Source organism: Athene noctua, chromosome 17, assembly GCF_965140245.1.
Source record: "Athene noctua chromosome 17, bAthNoc1.hap1.1, whole genome shotgun sequence".
NCBI lineage: Eukaryota > Metazoa > Chordata > Aves > Strigiformes > Strigidae > Athene > Athene noctua.
Genome location: NC_134053.1, coordinates 9,219,405 through 9,238,666, shown reverse-complemented (window position 1 = coordinate 9,238,666; position 19,262 = coordinate 9,219,405). Strand labels below are relative to the sequence as shown.

Here is a 19,262-nt window from a genome sequence, read left to right as displayed (position 1 = left end):
TTTTACCATCGTAGCTATCATTTTATTCCCTTGCATAGCTGCACTTAGTCTCCTAAAACTATGCGCTGCCATTAGCGCATATAAAAAGGTGTCCATCACCACTGTAATTTTATCACTTCCTTCCTGTAAATAACAGTTGTTGTTGCTTCCACTAGAAAGAAACCAGCATTTCTTTCAAACAAGTCACAGACTAAATATGTTAGATTATTTGAAGAGCTAATCAAAATGTGGGTTATTTTGTCTGTTTTATTTTTATTTTAAGACCTTCATCTCCTTCCAACAATGAGAAAATAGAGCAGTTATATTTATCTTCTAAATAACTGCAACAAATATTAAACCAGATACCCAGTTTATAGTAATGTGTGCAGACCCACTGACCGCAGGAAATCAACACTCTAACCTGAGTATCTGATGTCATGAATAGATACCTTGGAGGACTGAAATTCTGGAATGCCAGTAAAAATAAACACTAATTTATGCAGTGACCTCTGTTCAACTGCTTTTAACACAGAAAGCAGTTGGGCTGTCTCATTTTTTAAATCAGTGCTGTTTAGTTTTTAGAAAGGGAATCACACCTTTAAACTTTCACAAGACCAAAACCTCACAAAGATTTCAGCTCAACTTCCAAGACCCAAATTCCAAGCATTAATGTTCCAGTGGTCCCAGAAAGCATGCAAGGCAGCCATGAACATACAGCACCTGCTCAACAGAGATTGCAAAATTAGCTTACACAGGGGAACAAAAAGACCTCAGGAGAATTAGAACATATGCACCTGTAATGCAGCCTAACCTGAGGTACAGGTCACTTGAGAAGATACCCAGCTTTCCCCATGAATCAGGAATAAAATTCCATTCACAAGATTAGTGAAGAATTGAAATGCTATAGTGTTTTATAAATAGGGTATTTCTTGTTCTAAAGGACAAATGCACAGTCACATATTGTTGTTATAGCTCATAACTGATTTGGAGACATATTTCCAAACACATTTTCCTCAGCTGCAAAACTAATTTATTGCAAGCCCTACCAACTCATCTAATTATCCTATCATTGTATGTGTTTGCCAGGGCAATGTTGTAAACTGTTTCAAAAAAATAAAGTGAATCTTAAAAGAATAAACAGTCTGAGAAGGGGTTCTAGTGTTTTTGTTTGGTTAACCTGGATAATTTCTACTGTTCAGCTCACAGTTCCATAAACTGCTGTATCGCCACAGCTGATAGGGATCAACCTAGGCATAGAGGTGAACCTGAAAAAGCCCTGAACTCAGCTTTGCTGGCAAACAAAACATTCAAAATCACTGAGGATCACAACAGCATGACTGTCATGCCTCATGCTACTCCCTGCTATTTTTATTTTGCAATTAGGTGGTATTTTGCCATTTTCCTCACTGGTTATTAACCTCTCACCTTGGTTTCAGTTCTCCTTGTGGTTCCATCTTCAGAAGTGACAATAGACACATGGGAAGTTGGAGTGCCTGGGTCTTCCTCCACAGTAACTGTCTCTTCCACCATTTCTTGAGGCTCTTGCATCATTGCTATTGATGTCTGGTTACTGGGGCTTTGTTCCTAAAGAAGCATGTGAAAGAAATAACTTTTCAGTTCTACCGTCATGGTATAACTCTTTTATTGATTTCAGCTTTCTCAATTGAAAAACACATTTTACCCCAAAACTTCCAAGGAGAGATTCAGAGAAAAAAGTATTTACTGTCTCAAAAAAACATGCTGCAACTATGCTGGTATGACTGGGCTCAGCTCAGTAAATGGAAATCATGTGAAGCATTTATCAAGACTTCATATTTATAGGCAATGTACAGACTAACAGACTACTACCTTATATTTAAACCTGCTTTTCAATGCCCAGCGTAGGCGGAGTAGAATTTTTGTCTGTAAAAACATTCATTCATTTCCACAGTGAACAGGAGCACTGGCTTTCAGAGCAGTTAATCTTACACACCATTAAAAGTTTACTTCCATTTGATAAAATACACTTAGTCGCAGGCTACAGAAGGGTATAAAACATCAAAACCTATTAAATGGACACCTTTCTCAAACTGTCCAAAGCAATGATAATTTAGAAAAATAGATAGCTAGAGACTAATAGCTGAATTATGTGTAATGCTACTCTTCTGACATCTTCTCTTCACTAAATCCATAAGGTCTAACTGCCTACAAGCTTATTTAAAATGTATAACAGATAGAAAACATAAAGTAACACTAAACAGAAAGAAAGTAGATCAAAGCCCAGTTCTTGCAGGGATATGGCCCAAAGAGAATGCTTCTGCTTTTCGCCAGCACTAATGTCTGAACTTTCCTTTTTCTTATGCAATTCTGTGTCTCAGCACAGAAATCAGAGAAGCTCCTCTTTGGTAGATGAATGTATTTCAGAAGTTTCACAGCAAGTGGTCCATAAAGAACTGGCTTACATACTGAGAAATAAGACTTTTCCCCAGCATTATGAATCCTCAAGTACGAAAAATGAAATGACAGACTGTTCATTTCATTATAAGCCCTGAAGGTATTGGGCTACACAGGCCTCAAAGCTAAAGCAGGGCTTCTATTTGCACATCCTGTCAAACAGGCACACAAAGAACCCCTTTATTAAGGAATATATATATACACAAACTCACATTTTTTCATATTTTACAAAAAAAAAAGGAAAGCAATGACACAGAGCCCTAAATTGCAAAGTGATCACACTTTCCCTGAAGAAAACACCATTGGCAAATTCAGTATAACTTTTCACATCACAGGAAAACAAAATGATTGGGATGAAACTGTTGCCTGCAGGTTCTGAGTTTAATCGCATAAAGGTTCAAATATTCTCTACTCGTGATCAGCTTCATCACCAGGGAACTACAGCATTTTATTTTGAAAAATTGCATTTAATCCCCACAGTGAACTTTGGATTACCCCTTTTGCTGTGCCATGTTTTGTGTAAACCCTGAAGGACAGCATCCTTCTGAGTGATCTTATGCTGCTGAGCAGGAGCAGGGTACTGAGGTCTCATTAAGCTCCACAGTGAAAAGTGTCATTTAATCCTTGCGTGAACTAAAATTTCCTTTGAAAGAAGCTGAGACGCCCCTGTTCAGTTTCCTTTATTTACAGGCATATTCTGACATTCTGGAACGTGGACTTCTTCAATAAGGAAGCAACTTTCATTTTCAGGTAAGCCCTAGTATTAACCAAGACCATGACAATAAGCCTCAGGCAACCATCTCAGTCAAAATGCAACGCAGACAGCCTTCAATGATACACATGCTGAACCACCAGAGGTGATACACACAGTCACTACTTCCATTTCTATTGAAGCCACAGTGTAACTCTGGCTACAGAATCAATCAACAAGAACAAGGCTTCTGAAATAATAAAAAAAAAATAAAAAATTACTCCTTCCAGTGTACAGTACTTAATCATTATGAGCAATAACTTATGATACACACCTAATCCTTTATGGTAGGGTTCAAATGTCACATTGTGCCTTCTGCCCACAGCTTCAGAAGGAAAATTAGCTGCTGGGACAAATACCTTAATCCCTTCAGGTTCTTCTTGAAGATACCATATTCTAACTGCACCTCCCTTTTCCCCACCCCATAGTAAAGATTCCCTCTAAGCAGAAGAATTTACACAATATTGCAATATAGTAAAGACTCAGAACTTATATTCATCTTCATGCAACCCCAGCATTGCTAATAGCAAAGAAACCAGTTACATGTAGAGATTTTTTCCATTACACCCATTCCCTGTTAAACCTCATCATCTCCAAGGCATCAAACGCCCAAACTGCTTCCAGGTGGGACCTTCTCACTCCTCTCACACACAGACGTATGTACACATAACTCATCCATCATCCTTATTTCTAGATGGATCTTGTGGTGACTCCATGAATGCACATCTCTTCGTCCCCCTCTAGATTCTTCAGAAGCAAACTGCTTTGTGATAATAAATCTGAGGAGATGGAAGGTTGTAAAGTCTCCCTCTGTATTCAGACTGCCTGTGGGCAAAGGAAACCTTTAAAGCTGGGCACTTAAACATGAGCGAATTGCAAACTAGAGCATATTGACTTTAAATGAGCACGGCGCTAGTTTTTATCCTCTGGCTGCTTCTAAAATGAAGATTCAGGGAGATATGGTACAGAACTGCATTCCTGCAAGAGAAAACTATTGTTAGCAAGAGACTGTCCTAAGCATCAGAAAGAATAAAAGCTTGCAAAATTCAAGGCAGATATCCCAATGCAGCCAACTAACCAGACTGCATCTCTTCTTGTGTCTTCCTTATTATGTGAGCTATTGAGGAATGCAATAAGCAAAGAGGACCACACCACCCAGCTTCCTCCCTGAATTAGCTTAAGGAGGTGGTTCTTTGATATCCAACACCAGTACTTTCTCCACATCACTAACTTGGAGCTGTCACAAGCTAACATTAATGTAGAAAAGATGCAAAGATTTTGTTATCTGTTTTTAGTTTCCATCATTAAGGATTTTAGGTCATCACAAACTGCAGAAACTGGGACACTTTTCCCCTTTCAACCACCTTCCTCTGTGCTCAGCTTCTAAGTCACTATTTAGGACACTCTTTTCACTAAATACATCTCAGCATCTTGGATTCCAAACATCTGGCAGGTAAGCCTAATTATTTAAAGCAAAACACAAGTTGCCAGACGGAGTTGAAACATGATGCCCCTAATGAATAATCCTACCAGTAGTTCCAGGCCTGATAGAGTAAGTAACTCGAGTTTAGAACAACACACACATTTGTTTACCTTGATGGGGGCTTTCAGAGCAAAAGCAACCAGACAATTCCTCTTAATCACACTGGCCAAGACCCTGTGGTCCTTCCCTTACTGTCAAACGAGAGGGATCTGCCATGCACAGCAATCACTATCATCAACTGAGCATCTGGCAAGACCAAATCTAAAGGAAGCTTCTTTCCAGTCCTCTTCAATGTGAGGCCATCAGGATCCTTGACAGTTCCTGCAGGTTGGCTCCCTGCTCCTCCAGGGACCCTCCCTTTGAAACACACAAGGCACAACAGTCAAACTACAGAAATCGTGTCACAGGGAACATCCAGGGCGAGCAGCTCCCTGAGGGACGTGGTGCTGAGGGGGATCCTTTAGATGGCTGGGGCCAACTTCCACAGCACCCGAGCAAGGCAAGCAGGCCAGACCCGAGATGGCAGCCAGGTCCAAAGAAGAGGCAGCATCATGGTAATGAGGGAGACTCAAGGTCCACCTGGGAAGCAAATCTGCAGGTCAGGGTCAGAATCAGGTCCAGTGATAGCCAGGCAGGTCCACAATGACAAGGCAGGTCTGAAATCAGGCTGGGAGTCAGCCTTCAGGTTGGGGTCTGGATCAGCGGGGTCCATGGCCAGGCACACGCATGGCTGTAGCTCAGCTGGAAACTCCTGAGCATAGCCCAAGCATGGACGGAGGGCTCAGGGCTCAGCTTAAATAAACAGAGCTCCCAGGTCTCTGGGAGGAAGCCCCATGTGAAGCTGGTCGGGGCCACGGAGGTCTGTCAGCACCCTCAGGGCCTGGAGGGATCCCCACAGCCCCTCTAAAATGGCAGCAGAAGTTATCTTGCAATAAACATACACACTTCAAGGTGATATTCCCCTCAAAATTGCTAAGCCTTACCCATGAGGTCCTTTACAAATAATAATCTTTGCCTCCTTCTAAGGAGATTACAAAACACTACCAAATTACGGGAACAGATTCTGATCCAGTTATTGCATACAGTGTCCGTAGTCATGGTTTTTCTCCCTCCTTTTCTGAGTACCAAATGAATCCTGCCCTGTTGATCCGTGCTTGCATCTCCAGCGTGCTTTAAAAAAGCCAAGCTATTTAAAAAGCAAAACAAAAATCAATTTATCCCCAGCCTGTAAAACTTAAGTGCAGATGAAACAGCTAAATACCATATAAAATAAGCAAGAATCATAAAAACAACAGTAATAATTCTTGTTTTGTTAAAAAACAGTGTGATTTACCATTTAGGGCACATATCTCCTAAGGCTTATTTTGCATTAGAATACTACAGCTTCTATAATCATCACGATTTCAATTCCTAGAGTTATATTTCCATCAAAGTAGCTATTTTATATCTTTTTTAATAAAAGAGTAACATCCCCCAGGAGGATCAGACATCACACTTTAAGACAGTAAACAAAGTTCTTTATTCCCTGCCTATGAAACAATTTAAAACAGTCTGGAAATAATATAAAGTTGCAGGAGATTATTACTTCCACTAAAATAGTCCCTCTTTAAAAAACACTGAAAACATGTACATCAAATCATCATTTTCCCAGAGATACCCTTTGTTCAGTAGATTGCAATGCAGGCTATTCAGGCTATTGCTTACTCCAGGCTACTGTTAGATACCAAATTTGAAGGTTTTTGCAAAGCACAAAGGCTGGATTCTACACCAGTGGACTTACTTGTCCTCAGTCGACCCTAGCAGGGACAAAGCTCAAGTGTATCAACTCCTGTGCCACATTACAAGTCTGAGCATAATTAATGGCACTAAACAACAATGCTAATTGAATTAAATGTGGATTCTCTCTCCTCCTACTACTCTTCATTTAGATTATTAAAGCTTCAATCTCTGCAAAGCATGAGATTATTTGTAAGTGCAAAGCAGGCAAACACCACTTTTGTTAGAGTCAAGCCTCAGGCTGACATTCTGCCCCACTGGTCTCTTTCCAACTTAGGTCTGCACTTCCAGCTCAGTCATGTCCTCAAGCTGAAAGCATGTGGTGGAAAAACAAAGACAAAAAAAGCAAGTCTACAGGAACACACCAATTGAAAAAGTCTGTCTTGAGATCTGCATCAGATTGGTATCCCAATGGGACATCAAAGACGAAGAAAATCACTGGTGGAGTTTGTTGAACTTGGTGTATTTGTGGCAGATCTTTCTCCAGTAAAAGATCCAGCTCCTCAGCAGCTGAAGACTCAAATCCAATTACTATCACATCCTCCTACCTTGTCAGAGCCCCCTTTCTTTCAACAGCCTGAAGATCCCCGCTGTGCTCTCTACCCTGGATTTTTCAGAGAGCTTCCTGTGCATCTCATTGGTGCAACAGCTGGAATCCAAGCTAACCAGCACAGGCACATCACTGAGCCTGTGAGAGGCAGCTGTTCAAGAGACTGTCTTACTCTTCTGATGGTGATTCAGGAACAGAGAACCAGGTAAGCCCTCACATACAGCACCGCCTGCACTACTACAAGGCATTTTCTTCTGAAAGAACATGGAGGCCTTACGGTCGACTGCCACATGCTGCACTCCTTCAGTTCAAAAAACACAGCAAGGTCCAGGTCTTCAGCACCAAGCACAGGTGTTCAGTCACACCTACCCAAACTCTTTACAACCAGGGGTAGCACTACTACACAGCTGGGATCAAATGATGGCATATTCGGGCAAAATGACTCTGGAACAATGAAAAGCACACAGACCAGCTCATACTGAGACCTAGGCAGTATACAACACTGGAAGGACAGTTTCAAGATAGACAATGATTTTAAGGCACAAAACCATAAATATCTACTTTGCTACCAATACACTGACCACCGTTTATTAAGCCTACTTCTCTGGTTAAATGTCATGAGAAACAAAATGTGGTTTTTATATACAAATATGTATACATACAATGGATTCAGCTCACTTCAGTGTGAACCCTATCACATTAACCTATGACAAGCTTCAAACTCTCCATTAGAGCTCTCACACAAGCTCTACCCTAAGGCTGGTCAGTTCAGAACATAAGGAAAACGTTAGCCCTATATGAAAGCAGGCTGTCCTGGCATGGGGTACCAGAATGAACTCAGCCACACACCACAATGCACTAACTGTTTCCTGAACGCTTACACACTTCCTTTGTCCTTTAGAAACACACACGACAAGTGACTAACAAATAATGCCAAAAGCTTTTAAAGCACCAAGGTTAAAAAGGAACATTTCAGCAACTGGAAAAAAAACCTCAACTACAGAAGTTCTGAAAAGCCACAAAGAGCGGCTTTTTTTTGCACGCAGGCATGGTAATTCACCATCTGAAGGCATCACACCTTTCAGGGAAACCAAGAGGCGGAGGTGAAGGAGAAGGAATCAAAACCCAGACAAGGCCTGTAGTAGTAATATTCATCCCTCAAGTACTGCAAGACACACTGGGGTTCTGTTCAGCCACGCGGTAACTGCCCATCACAGGGAAATCTACAGTGCTTGCCCAACGGTCAACAAAGAGGGCTTTTATGCTATTTTAAACAATCTGAAGTGTCTCAGTTAATGGAAGACCGGGCAATTGGCCCTCAACTATTTCTAATTGACTGGAATGATGGATGAAGCTAAAGGGAAAGCTGACCCACTGAACTTTTCCATACAAAGCTAGAAAACTGAAGGAGATTGTAAACAGTTTATAAGAACGAGAAGTGGGAGAGGCAGAATCCCAGAGGCTTTGCTCCTCTCAACCTGCTGTTAAGTTGTTTCAGATGAAAGAAAACAAAGAGCTTCAACTCAAAGCAACAAACAACAAAAAATACAGGGGAAGGCCTAAACAAATAGGGTATTTTTCCCATGCTCTCCTCCCCTTTCTCCAGTAGCTACTTACTCTGCCATGCAAGCTGGTCCTTTGAATCAGAAAGGGCAATTTGTCACTTTGACAAGTAAGACATCTCTCAGGACTCTGTATTGCCTTGCCCTGCTTTTCAGATTGACCGGGTGCTAACCAAAGATGTCAAGACATTACATCTCAGTCAACTTCAACAGATGTGATAATACATACTTAAAACTTAGGTGTTAATCAGTCCCACTACACTAAAGCTCAGCAAAATCACACACGTCCATTCATTTTCAGAACAAAACAATCACTAGTAGTTCTTGTACTGCAAAAGGGCAATACTGCTCCAATGTGATAGAGCAGACTGCTGACCTAAACAGCTCCTAAGAGGGAAGAGTGAGGACATCTTTTAAGTAGGGAAATGGATGCATAATAGGTTCAAATTCACAGCACCTATCTTCAAGCAGCCTAGCAAGTTATCTAAATGCATGTTTACTTAATTGTTCCTCTTTAGTCAAAGAGAAAAATAGGAGCTTCAGAGAACAGATCTTGCACAGACTAGATCACCTCCTGGGACACATCCAGCTCTTGCCACCAATTTTGCAGGGAAATGACATCAGGCACTTCAAAAAGCATTAAAGCTGTGTGATGAATCCAGGCCTCAAAGACCCGATGTCAGAAGTCTGTGGTAGAACACAGAACTGGACGAGGGTGTCGCAAGTCATCATTCAGTCCCTTAGTCACAAGCCCTTTTTCTCCCCTCGCGGTTCAGCAAGATCAAGTAGTAAAATAGAAGCATGTCATTATTTTTAATATGAAAATTATAAAGTTAAAAAAAAGAACACCTGGCACACAGTGTTAGAGCTCTATTTCTCTTAGCTGTCAACAGCATGGCTAGTGTTTATCAGGAAAGTTTGCCCACTAGGAAACCCTACTCAATGAGCAGGAAATGACTGTTTCTCACCAAGATCTGTACAGAGAGTTCACAGTGATTCGCCAAACTACCTCCCAAAGATAAATATAATGCAAGTCTACATGCCTAACCTTTGACCAAACACAGATCTGACTTGCTTCCTTTCTGAGTCTTTCAGCTGAACCAACCAAGGCTAAATTAGGGAGATTTTTAGTGGGATGAGGTTACATCATGGATTACAATTTTCCAGCAAGCTTTTTCCTTCATCTCCACCTGCTGCCTCTACAATACTGGCATTAAGGGTGGTGTGGGATGACTCATTTGTATATTCCTTTCTGCAAGACAGGCATTTAGCTTTCATTTCACTTCTTGGCCCCACAGAGTTTAGGTCATAAATGAAACTGATGTGTGTATTACTAGATATCAAGTCCACAAACTTACATGCATATAGGAGTCAGAAGTACAAGCTAGGTCCTTCATCTAAAACAAAAAAAAGAACTGTCAGTTTGGCAGATTACAGCAGCAAGTTTTTATGCAGTCCGTGTGTCCCAGACTCTACCCCAGCCACTTAAACACATTGCTACTGTGTTAAACCAAAATCTGCCAGACCCAGCCTGTCAGTTCCAAGATAACACATGTAACGCCTACTTGCACTGCTACAAAACTACCATAAAGAATGGCTTTTTAACTTCAAGGCAGACATAAACCATCTCTGCATTCTTTGAATTACAACCAAGACTGGAACATTATTTGGGTGTCCTAGCAGCCATATCAGATCGGTGTTAAATTTAACTAATCTCCTCACCCACCCACTATCTTGCCTGTGGATCTGATCTATGCAACAAAAACACTTTTTGTGGCAAAACACACTGCCACAACACAAAAAGGAAAAAAAAGCTTTTATAATCTTGAGCAAGACAGCACAAACAAATCACTGATGAATTTTTAAGCCTGCATTCCAGGAAAGCTGCTTCTTAAACAAATTATTCTAGAGAATACAAAGTGATTGACAATAAATCTAACCACTCGTCTCATAAGGAATGTGTTTGCCAATGTCTCCCACTATTAAGCACCAAAGCAGGTTTGCTTGGCACCAAGACAGCAGGACTGTCACAGTCCAAACAGCTCCCCAAGAGATTACCCATTCTATATTCTTCTACTTCCCTCTGCATCTTGTCCCCTTCCCTCCCAGGCCCACACTAAAAGCCACTGTCTAAACAAAACATAGAGGCTGTTCACACGTTTCCTGCTAACAGAGACCTGGCTCTCAATATTATGTAACCCCAGAGAGCAAAAATGTGACAGCAGGAAAGAAACTGCGCGGGAGGTCTCTGGATGACTACAAGTCCATTTGAACACCAAAAGACACAAACAAGCCAACAAAGCCAGAGGCCACTCCATCTGCTGTAAATCTTCCAAATGGAAGAGAGTCCAGCAGAAAGACAATTTTCCCAAGTGCAAGGCAGTTACTGTGCTATTTCAACTACCCAAGAGAGCTCACCAATGGCTTTTTCTTCCAGTAGTCCGTTTACTTCACACATTCTCTGTTTATTTCATAAGACTGAGCTTACAACCCCTACTTGTACATGGACAGCCCTTACATAGACTGGAAAGACAGCAGGTAGACTTGCTAAGTCAGCATTAAGCCAGCAATAAACAGTAGAAAGAAAAAAAAAAAAAAAGATGAGAGCACTTGGATATTAGGGAGAATGCTGAATAAGAACATTTCATCATCTCTATTTGGCATCTGCATGGTCACTACTGGAACAACCTGTTCAGCTCTTGCACACACAGCTGTGGAAGGATGTGGATACACTGCAGTGGGCTCAGACCACAGCAAACAGAACAGCAAAAGAGAAGGATCAGAAAGGTCTCTCATCCAGCCCTAGTGTCCAAGCTAGCTATTCACCTCAAGGAGAAGGTCAAACAGTGATGTGACTACAGGTCAAGGGCCTAAAGGTGTAATGGAAAATTGATAGAGAAACCTTCAGCCTCACAGATAAAGGTTTAACTAGTCCCACTGTCAGGAAGTTGAGGGCTGACACAGCACATGCATTATGTTTTAATTTTAGGACAGCAAGTATGAGCACAGCAAGTAAGAAAAAATTACATGCTAAAATTATGCTAACTACTTAATTGGTTGGACCTATTTAAGAAACATATTCCTATTTAATCACAAACTTGATAATGGAAGGTGCTCATGTGCACACACACAACTACTCAACTGCTACACTGCTCTTAAGATTTTTTCAGTCTAAGAACAAATTACTTAAAGCTTGTGGAGGACTCCCCCCTGAAAATTATACTGAAATGCAATAAAGAGATTTTTGTCAGCCAGGGAAGAGTCTAATACAGGTTCTGTTTAGCAATGGTTTTGGCTTAAAGAGTTCCCTCTCCTCCCACCAGTGAGTCATGGTAAATCCCCTACTCAGCTGGGCCAACAGTACTTCAAGTAAGGCCAAGTTGCAAACCAGAGCATTATACCAACTGAGAAACAACCATCACCAAGGAATGACTGTCCCATCCCTCAACCTTTGCTGTCTACAGGACAGCTCCCCAAACCAGTTATGTCAGCATAACTGAGATGGCTGTGTAATAGTAGGAATCAGTGACTGAGGGAAAGAGGAAAAAAGAAGAGATGAGGACCACTTACTACCCAGGCATTGTCACTTAGAAAATTCATGGGAAACCACTGGGTCTATCCAGTGTATAATAAGAATGCTAAATATTGACAGTCAGGCCATTTAACAAGGACTGCTATTACCGCATGATGAGCATGAATCTCGGCAAGGAAAAGTCATTTAAGCTAAGGTGGAAGTCACCTGCCCAGAGGTAAATATCTTCACTAGTAAAATAGCTCTCAATTTCTTAGTTAAACGTGTTTGGCTTTTTTTCCATTTTACATCAGCTCTGGCTAAGTGTTCCACATGCTTGCTGCAAATACGCATCTTTCTGTGACCGCTCCTATTGGCACTGTGTGTACAGTCAGCACTTCTAGATTAAAGCATTTGAGTTGTAAAATCTAATCACATTTGCCAACCACCCAATTATTTACACAGTATCTTTTTTATTATTATTTCTGATGTGCTTTTGTTTGGCACTTCACAATGGAATTCAAATATGATAAAGACAAGACGCAGCCCTAGAGCCAGCAATCTAATTCACTTTCAAACAGGTTCTCAGAGGGCTTTTCAGAGAGCCATTTCTCAATTAAACACACAGAGATAACAACAAGAGATCATACAGGATGAAATTAAGGACTTGCTATTAACAAGCATCAGTCAGAAAACTACATACGTGCTCCAAATGCTGTGCTTCCCTACAGTTGGCAAGGCAAGCTGCAAGATTGCTATTTCAACCCAGGGATAGGACAGCTGTGTTTCCCTCCCACTCCTTTTTGTGGTTTTATGCCAGGAAAGGGAATCTTTAATTTTTCCAGAGAAGCCCTGCCAAGCTGAGGCTGCAAATAGGATATGGTGTGTTACTAAACTTCTAGCCAGCTTGCTCATACCTCATACCCAAGGCCAGAACTCTTCGAAGTGCCTAATTCCCTACATACACTCTGGCAGAAGCGACTACCCTCGCTTTCACACAAACAGCCTCCTGGGTTAGCCTCCCTTTGTTATTTAGGGTTGTGTTAGATGTGTCATTTTCATCTGTTCTGACAGAGTATGTGGCATTCAGGTACCCAGACTTTCATTCTCACTATGAAGGGAACCGCTTCCATCAGACCACCTCCACTACTAAAATTTTGGCAGAAATAAACTGGTCCTTACAGTGAAAGTCCCACAAGTGCATTAGAAGAACAAAGTTCTCGATAAAGCATTAGCAGTCCTTGTATCATCTGTACACACAGCTGTCTTTCTCAGAGTTCAAATGAAGTTGTTTTACTTTTCTTTCAACTCTTCACAAAGAATCGAAGAATAAACAGTCATCCCACCCACCTTTTTTTAAACAGTTGGACAGACTCAATCAGTACAAATTTAGCAGCAGTGAGCCCCCTGCCAGCAGTGAACACCATGCCATAAACAACTGTTCCTGCCTCCAGGACCCACCCTGAGCACAGCACTGGAAATGTCCTCAGAAATACATACTAGCAGGGTTCATTCTCCTTTGGTTTTCAGCTTTTGGGTTTACTCCATTTCTAAGTGGGGAACAGTGCATTTTAACCCCTTTCCAGAGTCCTCAGCAGCACAAAATTATCTCCAGAAAGGTGCTACTGAACCCATGGATCAGGTTGGCTGATCTGCACTTAACATAATTCATAATGATATTCTTAACAAACTAAGATGTCCTCAAGAGCTGTCTGACAGAAATTTGCAATACTCCACGGCTCAACTTGTTAAATCAGGGAGCACAATAGTTATCAACAGATAAAATATAATTATGGAAGAGAGTAAGTTTGGCAGAAAGGTGATGAAAGCAAAGGTGGGAGCCAGAAGCACACCAGGAAAAGATGGGCTGAGGAGAAAAGCATTACAAAATGCAAGAGTCTATCCAGGAAGGGGAAAACCAAAACAAAGCATGGGAGGGAAAGGGGAGGAAAAAAAGGGAAAAGACGGAATCTATAAATGAGAAGAGTAAAAGACAAATCAGTGGCTCTGAAAAAAAAAGTGGTAGGGAAAGGGGAAGAGAGAGGAAGTATAAGAGAAATATTTCAGTCTTAAATTTCATCATGTTAACACTTCTTTAGTTCAGTGTATAAATCTTTTGACGAATAGTAGCTCTGTCCACACATGAGAGTATATTAAGATTCTTCTTTAAGGCTTTCCAAACAACGCAATGTCATTCTCTGGCTTTTTATGTGGTTTGCCTAGGCTATGTTTTTGTTGCTAAGCTCTCGTTAGATGCATATCTTTTACTGGTACTTACCGACAGGGAAGAGATTATAAAATACAAGAAACCTGAACACACAAGCCCAGCATTTCATTTCACACAAGCGAACACTCACAAGCAACAGTGACTTAGTGACACTTCTATATAAATTTAGAATGAATTGATTATGCCTAAACTGTTCCATACCGGTGTGTGAGCAATACATTTAGGAGAGAACAGAACAGCTCCTGGAGAGCACAGCTCCAGATGTACAGGGCCTATCTCGCACACCAAAAGCTCACGTGCCAGCCACACCATTTTCAACCTCCCAGCAGGCTGGCTCACTGCATCTGACACATGAGCTCAGGGCCAGGGAGAAGCACTGCCCTGAGCCACAAGTATCAGGGAAGTACAGGAACAACACAACACAAAGACGGAGCCAAATTAATAAATCTTGCTTACAAGGGATGACAGCAAGTCAGGAAGAGCAAATGTAACCATCCAGCTGTTTGGGTGGTAGATAAAGATATCCATCTTAAATAGCAAATTCTGTCAAACACCAGTGAACACTTCACATACCACAGGCAGAGAACTAGCTTGATTCTACACTTAATTCAATTATCCATGTCAACAATGACCAAACATGTCAGTATTTACAGCTTCCCGCAGAAATTAAATCAACTTCTGAATAACGAATCACCAGCAACACTGATCACAGAAACAAAGAGAAAAAACGTCAAGAAACTGAAACTGAGTAAAGCTCCATTTAGAAAATTAAAGGAAGCTTAAGATAACTGTATCATTCACTTAACAGAAGCCACCCAACATATTTTAACAGGCTCTAGTATATACCTAAAACATGTATGGAAACCCAGAAAATATACCAAATAATGTGTTCCATATAACCTCAGCAGTAGATGTTACAACAATTCTTAATCCTAGCTTTTTAAATCTTGTAGACATAATTCATTGTGCTTTTGGATCCATAATATTTTGCAAAGCACTGCAGTTTGCTGGCTTATAAACATGCCCCGCCAGCTCACTGGGTAGAAAGATTTCCGCTGACTTCATGTATCATTTCAGTTGCACTCATGAGGGATTAATAATTTTCGCTGCTAAGGATATAGGCTGCAAGTACTAAGTAGAAAAGGTTATGCATGCGTCTGAAAAAGACTGGTGACATTTTGATAGGTGATGTTTGACTATACTAATAAAGACATAAAATATAAATTATACTAATGAAAACCAGGGTCCTTCATTAAAAAGTGAAAAGCACATAAACAACCAGAAGTGACCGAATACTGCACAGTACTGTTTAGAGTACTGAATCATGTTCTGAAATATCAAAATTATTTCTTATTTATTTACTCTTCACTATTTACAGGTGTATTCAGAGAGTTTTTCCTTAAGAAAGGGAAAACCGGGCATGCAGCAGCTCTTCTATCATACTAATTTATACATGACCACAAATATTCAAAACATTAATAAAAGATGCTTCATTCTCACCTAATTAATTTCAAAAATCTCAAACTTTTTGACAAGCTGCTGAAGTAATTCCTTCTCTAACCCAGATACCTGCTGCTCTTTAGAAGATGAGACATTTAAACTCAAGAGCTCTCTGACCCACTGTGAGCAGCCGTGATTGTATTGAAGTGGCACAACTTCAAAAGGTAACGCTGGGGAAGGCACAATACAAGGTTAAATACACCTCTTCATACAGTGTTTATGTCCAGTCCTACTGCCTCCATTTATTCTGCCAGTCATTTACAATACAGGAAGACAGTCAGATTCACAATTAATTTTAAGAGAAGGTCAAGTTGTCCTGTACTAATGGTATTTTGAAAATCCCCAAAGAAAAGCTGTCAGCAAAAGCTATATGAATACATACAATGAACAAGAACTGAAGAGGAACTTTAATATTTCTTCCATGAAATTGAAACAGGATATTTAATTTTCAAATATTTTGAAAATTTTACTGCTTTTTAAAAAGACATAATTGATAAAGTTGCACTGTCATAATAAATGCATTTTATACCCATAACTTCTCCAAGAGGAAGCAAGATCAGATAAGCTTCCACATTCTTTGCAGACTTTCATAAAGAAATTTCTTCCCCTTTTCACAGCTGCTTACACACCACAAGAAACAAGACCAATTTTTAATTGAGAGTATTTACATAATTGGATGAACCTGAGAAATCATAAAGGAAGACTAACTTAAGCATTTCTGGTTCAATCCTCTACCAATAAGGCCACATCTCAGCACACTGCCAATCTGAAGCACTGCCATATTTTGCAATGGAAGTGATTTTCCATCATAGGGTATCTGCATTCCAATAATAGGTTCCTATCTTTATACTCAGGGGGAAGTAAAGCAAATATCAATACAAACCCACATAATTAGCCAAATGGAATTTTACACAGTTAAAAAAAACCCTTCAGAACACATCACTAAGGAGATTGCTTCAAGAACATTACCTTCACACCTGCAGCAACATCACAGCAAAAGAAATTACCAGTGAAATCCATTGCTTATGGTATTAAGCAGCGTTTCGCAGTTTCTGCAGTCAAACAAGTTCAAATGGTCAATAGCAAATAGCTTTTGTAAACCATTTATATCTTATTACTACTAAAAAAGCTTCACAAGAGAATTAATTTGTTGTCAGGACCAGGTGGAGAGATTTTAAGATCTTCACTGTCAATCACCATACTACAACACAACCATTAGTTTGCTATTCTCTCTCTTGAAGCTCTGTGATCTTGATAACAGACCAATGGAATTTTTCTAAAAGAAGAAAATTAAATGGAGGCTTGTAAGTCAGCTGAATTTCCCCTGCAGTGTATATTAACTACTCAGTCTACAACGCTCAAGTCAGTGCAGTACGACACACAGATGCAAAGCTGTTTCATATTAAGAGGAAGGCACTGGCAATACACTACGCATTTGTGCAGCGGCTTTTTTGCAAGTGTATATATATGCTTCAGTACATAAAATAGCTATATGCAGGATTGATAATTCCACAAGCACACCACTGATGAAGCATGCTTCTGAAAACAAAGACTGAAAACAAATAGACTGCCGGGAGCTAGCCAGACTCAGCTAAGCAGTCCACAGGGCAATGGTGAAAACCAGCATGTGTTGACATCAGTTATATGTGAGAACGCTGGTGGGTGAGAGACAGCTTAAGCATTAACTGCAGCCTGTTTTCTAAAAGCCTGGCAGCAGTAGTCTAGAGGAGGCAGTCCCCAGCCTATCAAGAGGAATAACAAGTGACAATTCTGTAAAGCACGTTCACTATCCATTCATGCATGCATGCAATCTTGGGCCAAACAGCAGATGTGCTAGAAGATTTTCCCCAGAGGAAGAGTGTTTATTAATTAATATCTACTGAATTAATTGTTTCCCCATATGCTCTGCTGTGCCTCTAAGACTGCAGCCCTATCGATATTACTGAAAATGTCAGGTGTGGTTACAACACAGGAAGTTCATCAGGACACTTCAGTCAATCCAAAAAACATGTTTATCTTTTCACCAAATTCCAAGTGTGCCCATCTATGTAGAAGTCACGGAAAATGCACTGAAAATCTCCAACCCATAATCACTTAAAAAAAGCCAACACACACACACACTTACTTCAGACAGAAGTGTGGCATACAGCAGAAAAACAGAAGGGAGATGCTGATTGGAGGCCGTTGGCTCATCTACCAGCCCATTCCCTGCAGTAACCCTTGTGTTCCTTTCACACACTTACCATTATGCTTCTTACACCAACCTATTGCCAGGAGCTGTTGCAACTACCACCAAACTCATCTTTACATCCACCATATCCTCTTCTCCTACTCCCTTTCATCAGTGCAGGAGAGGTTATTTTTAGATTCTGACTACATCTGGCACAACTCTGCACAGTGACATCATTTTTCCAACATTATCAATCTCACTGAGAGACTTTAATCATCACATGTATCAGCTGGCAGGGTCCACAACTCTGGTCATTCCTGGTAGTCATCCTTCACCAAACCATCTGTGTAAGCTCAGGCTGTAGTAGCAGAGGAGCAGAGCAGTCCCGCAACCACCTTCTTGTAAATGTATGCTAGCCCAGGTTGTGCATTCTCATCCATGAGGACAAATTACTCACCAAGATGTTCCTCCTCCACTACAAAGCCACCTCTCCCAAACCCCCTGGATGCACCTATATGGTGCACAGGCCAGCGAAACCCTTTGTCAGATTGAGGGAGGACAAGCACCCATTACAGCAGGCTCTCCAGCAGATTCAAAGGCATTTGATGTTTTAGTCCAGGTCTTCAATTTCAGCGTTCTGTCACGTACACAATACCCACTTGGTCCAATTCAGAAACTTGAACACCAACAGCTAGAATTACCACACCCAGTGGTGAACTCAGACTGCAGCAACAGCATGCGTGGCGCAGATGAAGGTAGCTGCCCCGGCTCTCTTTCAGAAATATTCTGAAGTGGACATCTATAGTAGAAAAGCAGTCCCAGCTAAATTAAAATACTGCATTCCAAGGTTTTAGTACCATACCACCAGTAAGAACACCATATTGTCTACTGCAAGCTGAACAGGCCCAAGAAGCAGTCGCTTGACCATTGTTTAGACAGAAACTGCTCTCACAACATCAGAAAGGTCTTGGGTACAGCTGTAATACCATACTTAAGACCTCAAAAAAAATGAAGCTGAAAACAGCCTAGCTATAGAACTTCAACAAGACAATTCTGCTGCAGGAAATGATTAAAGCACACCACAAAAGAAACATTAATCAATATATACAGGTGTGACTGTAATGTGTTCAAAACTAGCTTCCTACAGAGGAAGATGACACCAGGGCATGCTTGTAAGAAACAGAAGGACCTGTAGAGAGGCTCAAAATCCTTAATCAGAGGCCTTGCTAATAATTTCTTTACAAGTACATAATAATTAGAACAAAAATTAAAGCTACCTTCAGAGAATAACATTTGCTGTGAAGCAGGCCACAGATGAGA

At 40.7% G+C, this 19,262-nt stretch overlaps 1 protein-coding gene across 6 annotated transcripts in view; it reads right to left on the bottom strand.

The window, feature by feature from the left end:
- ARVCF (ARVCF delta catenin family member) overlaps window positions 1-19,262 on the bottom strand; it is a 288,989-nt gene that overhangs the window by 97,369 nt on the left and 172,358 nt on the right. For 5 of the 6 annotated variants that reach the window (XM_074921410.1, XM_074921412.1, XM_074921411.1 and 2 more), the window contains one exon: window positions 1,405-1,563. In XM_074921410.1, coding sequence (XP_074777511.1) covers window positions 1,405-1,563 — 159 coding nt within the window. Of the gene's footprint in view, window positions 1-1,404; window positions 1,564-9,892; window positions 9,932-19,262 lie in introns of those variants that run through there. The other variant, XM_074921413.1, reaches the window with a different exon arrangement.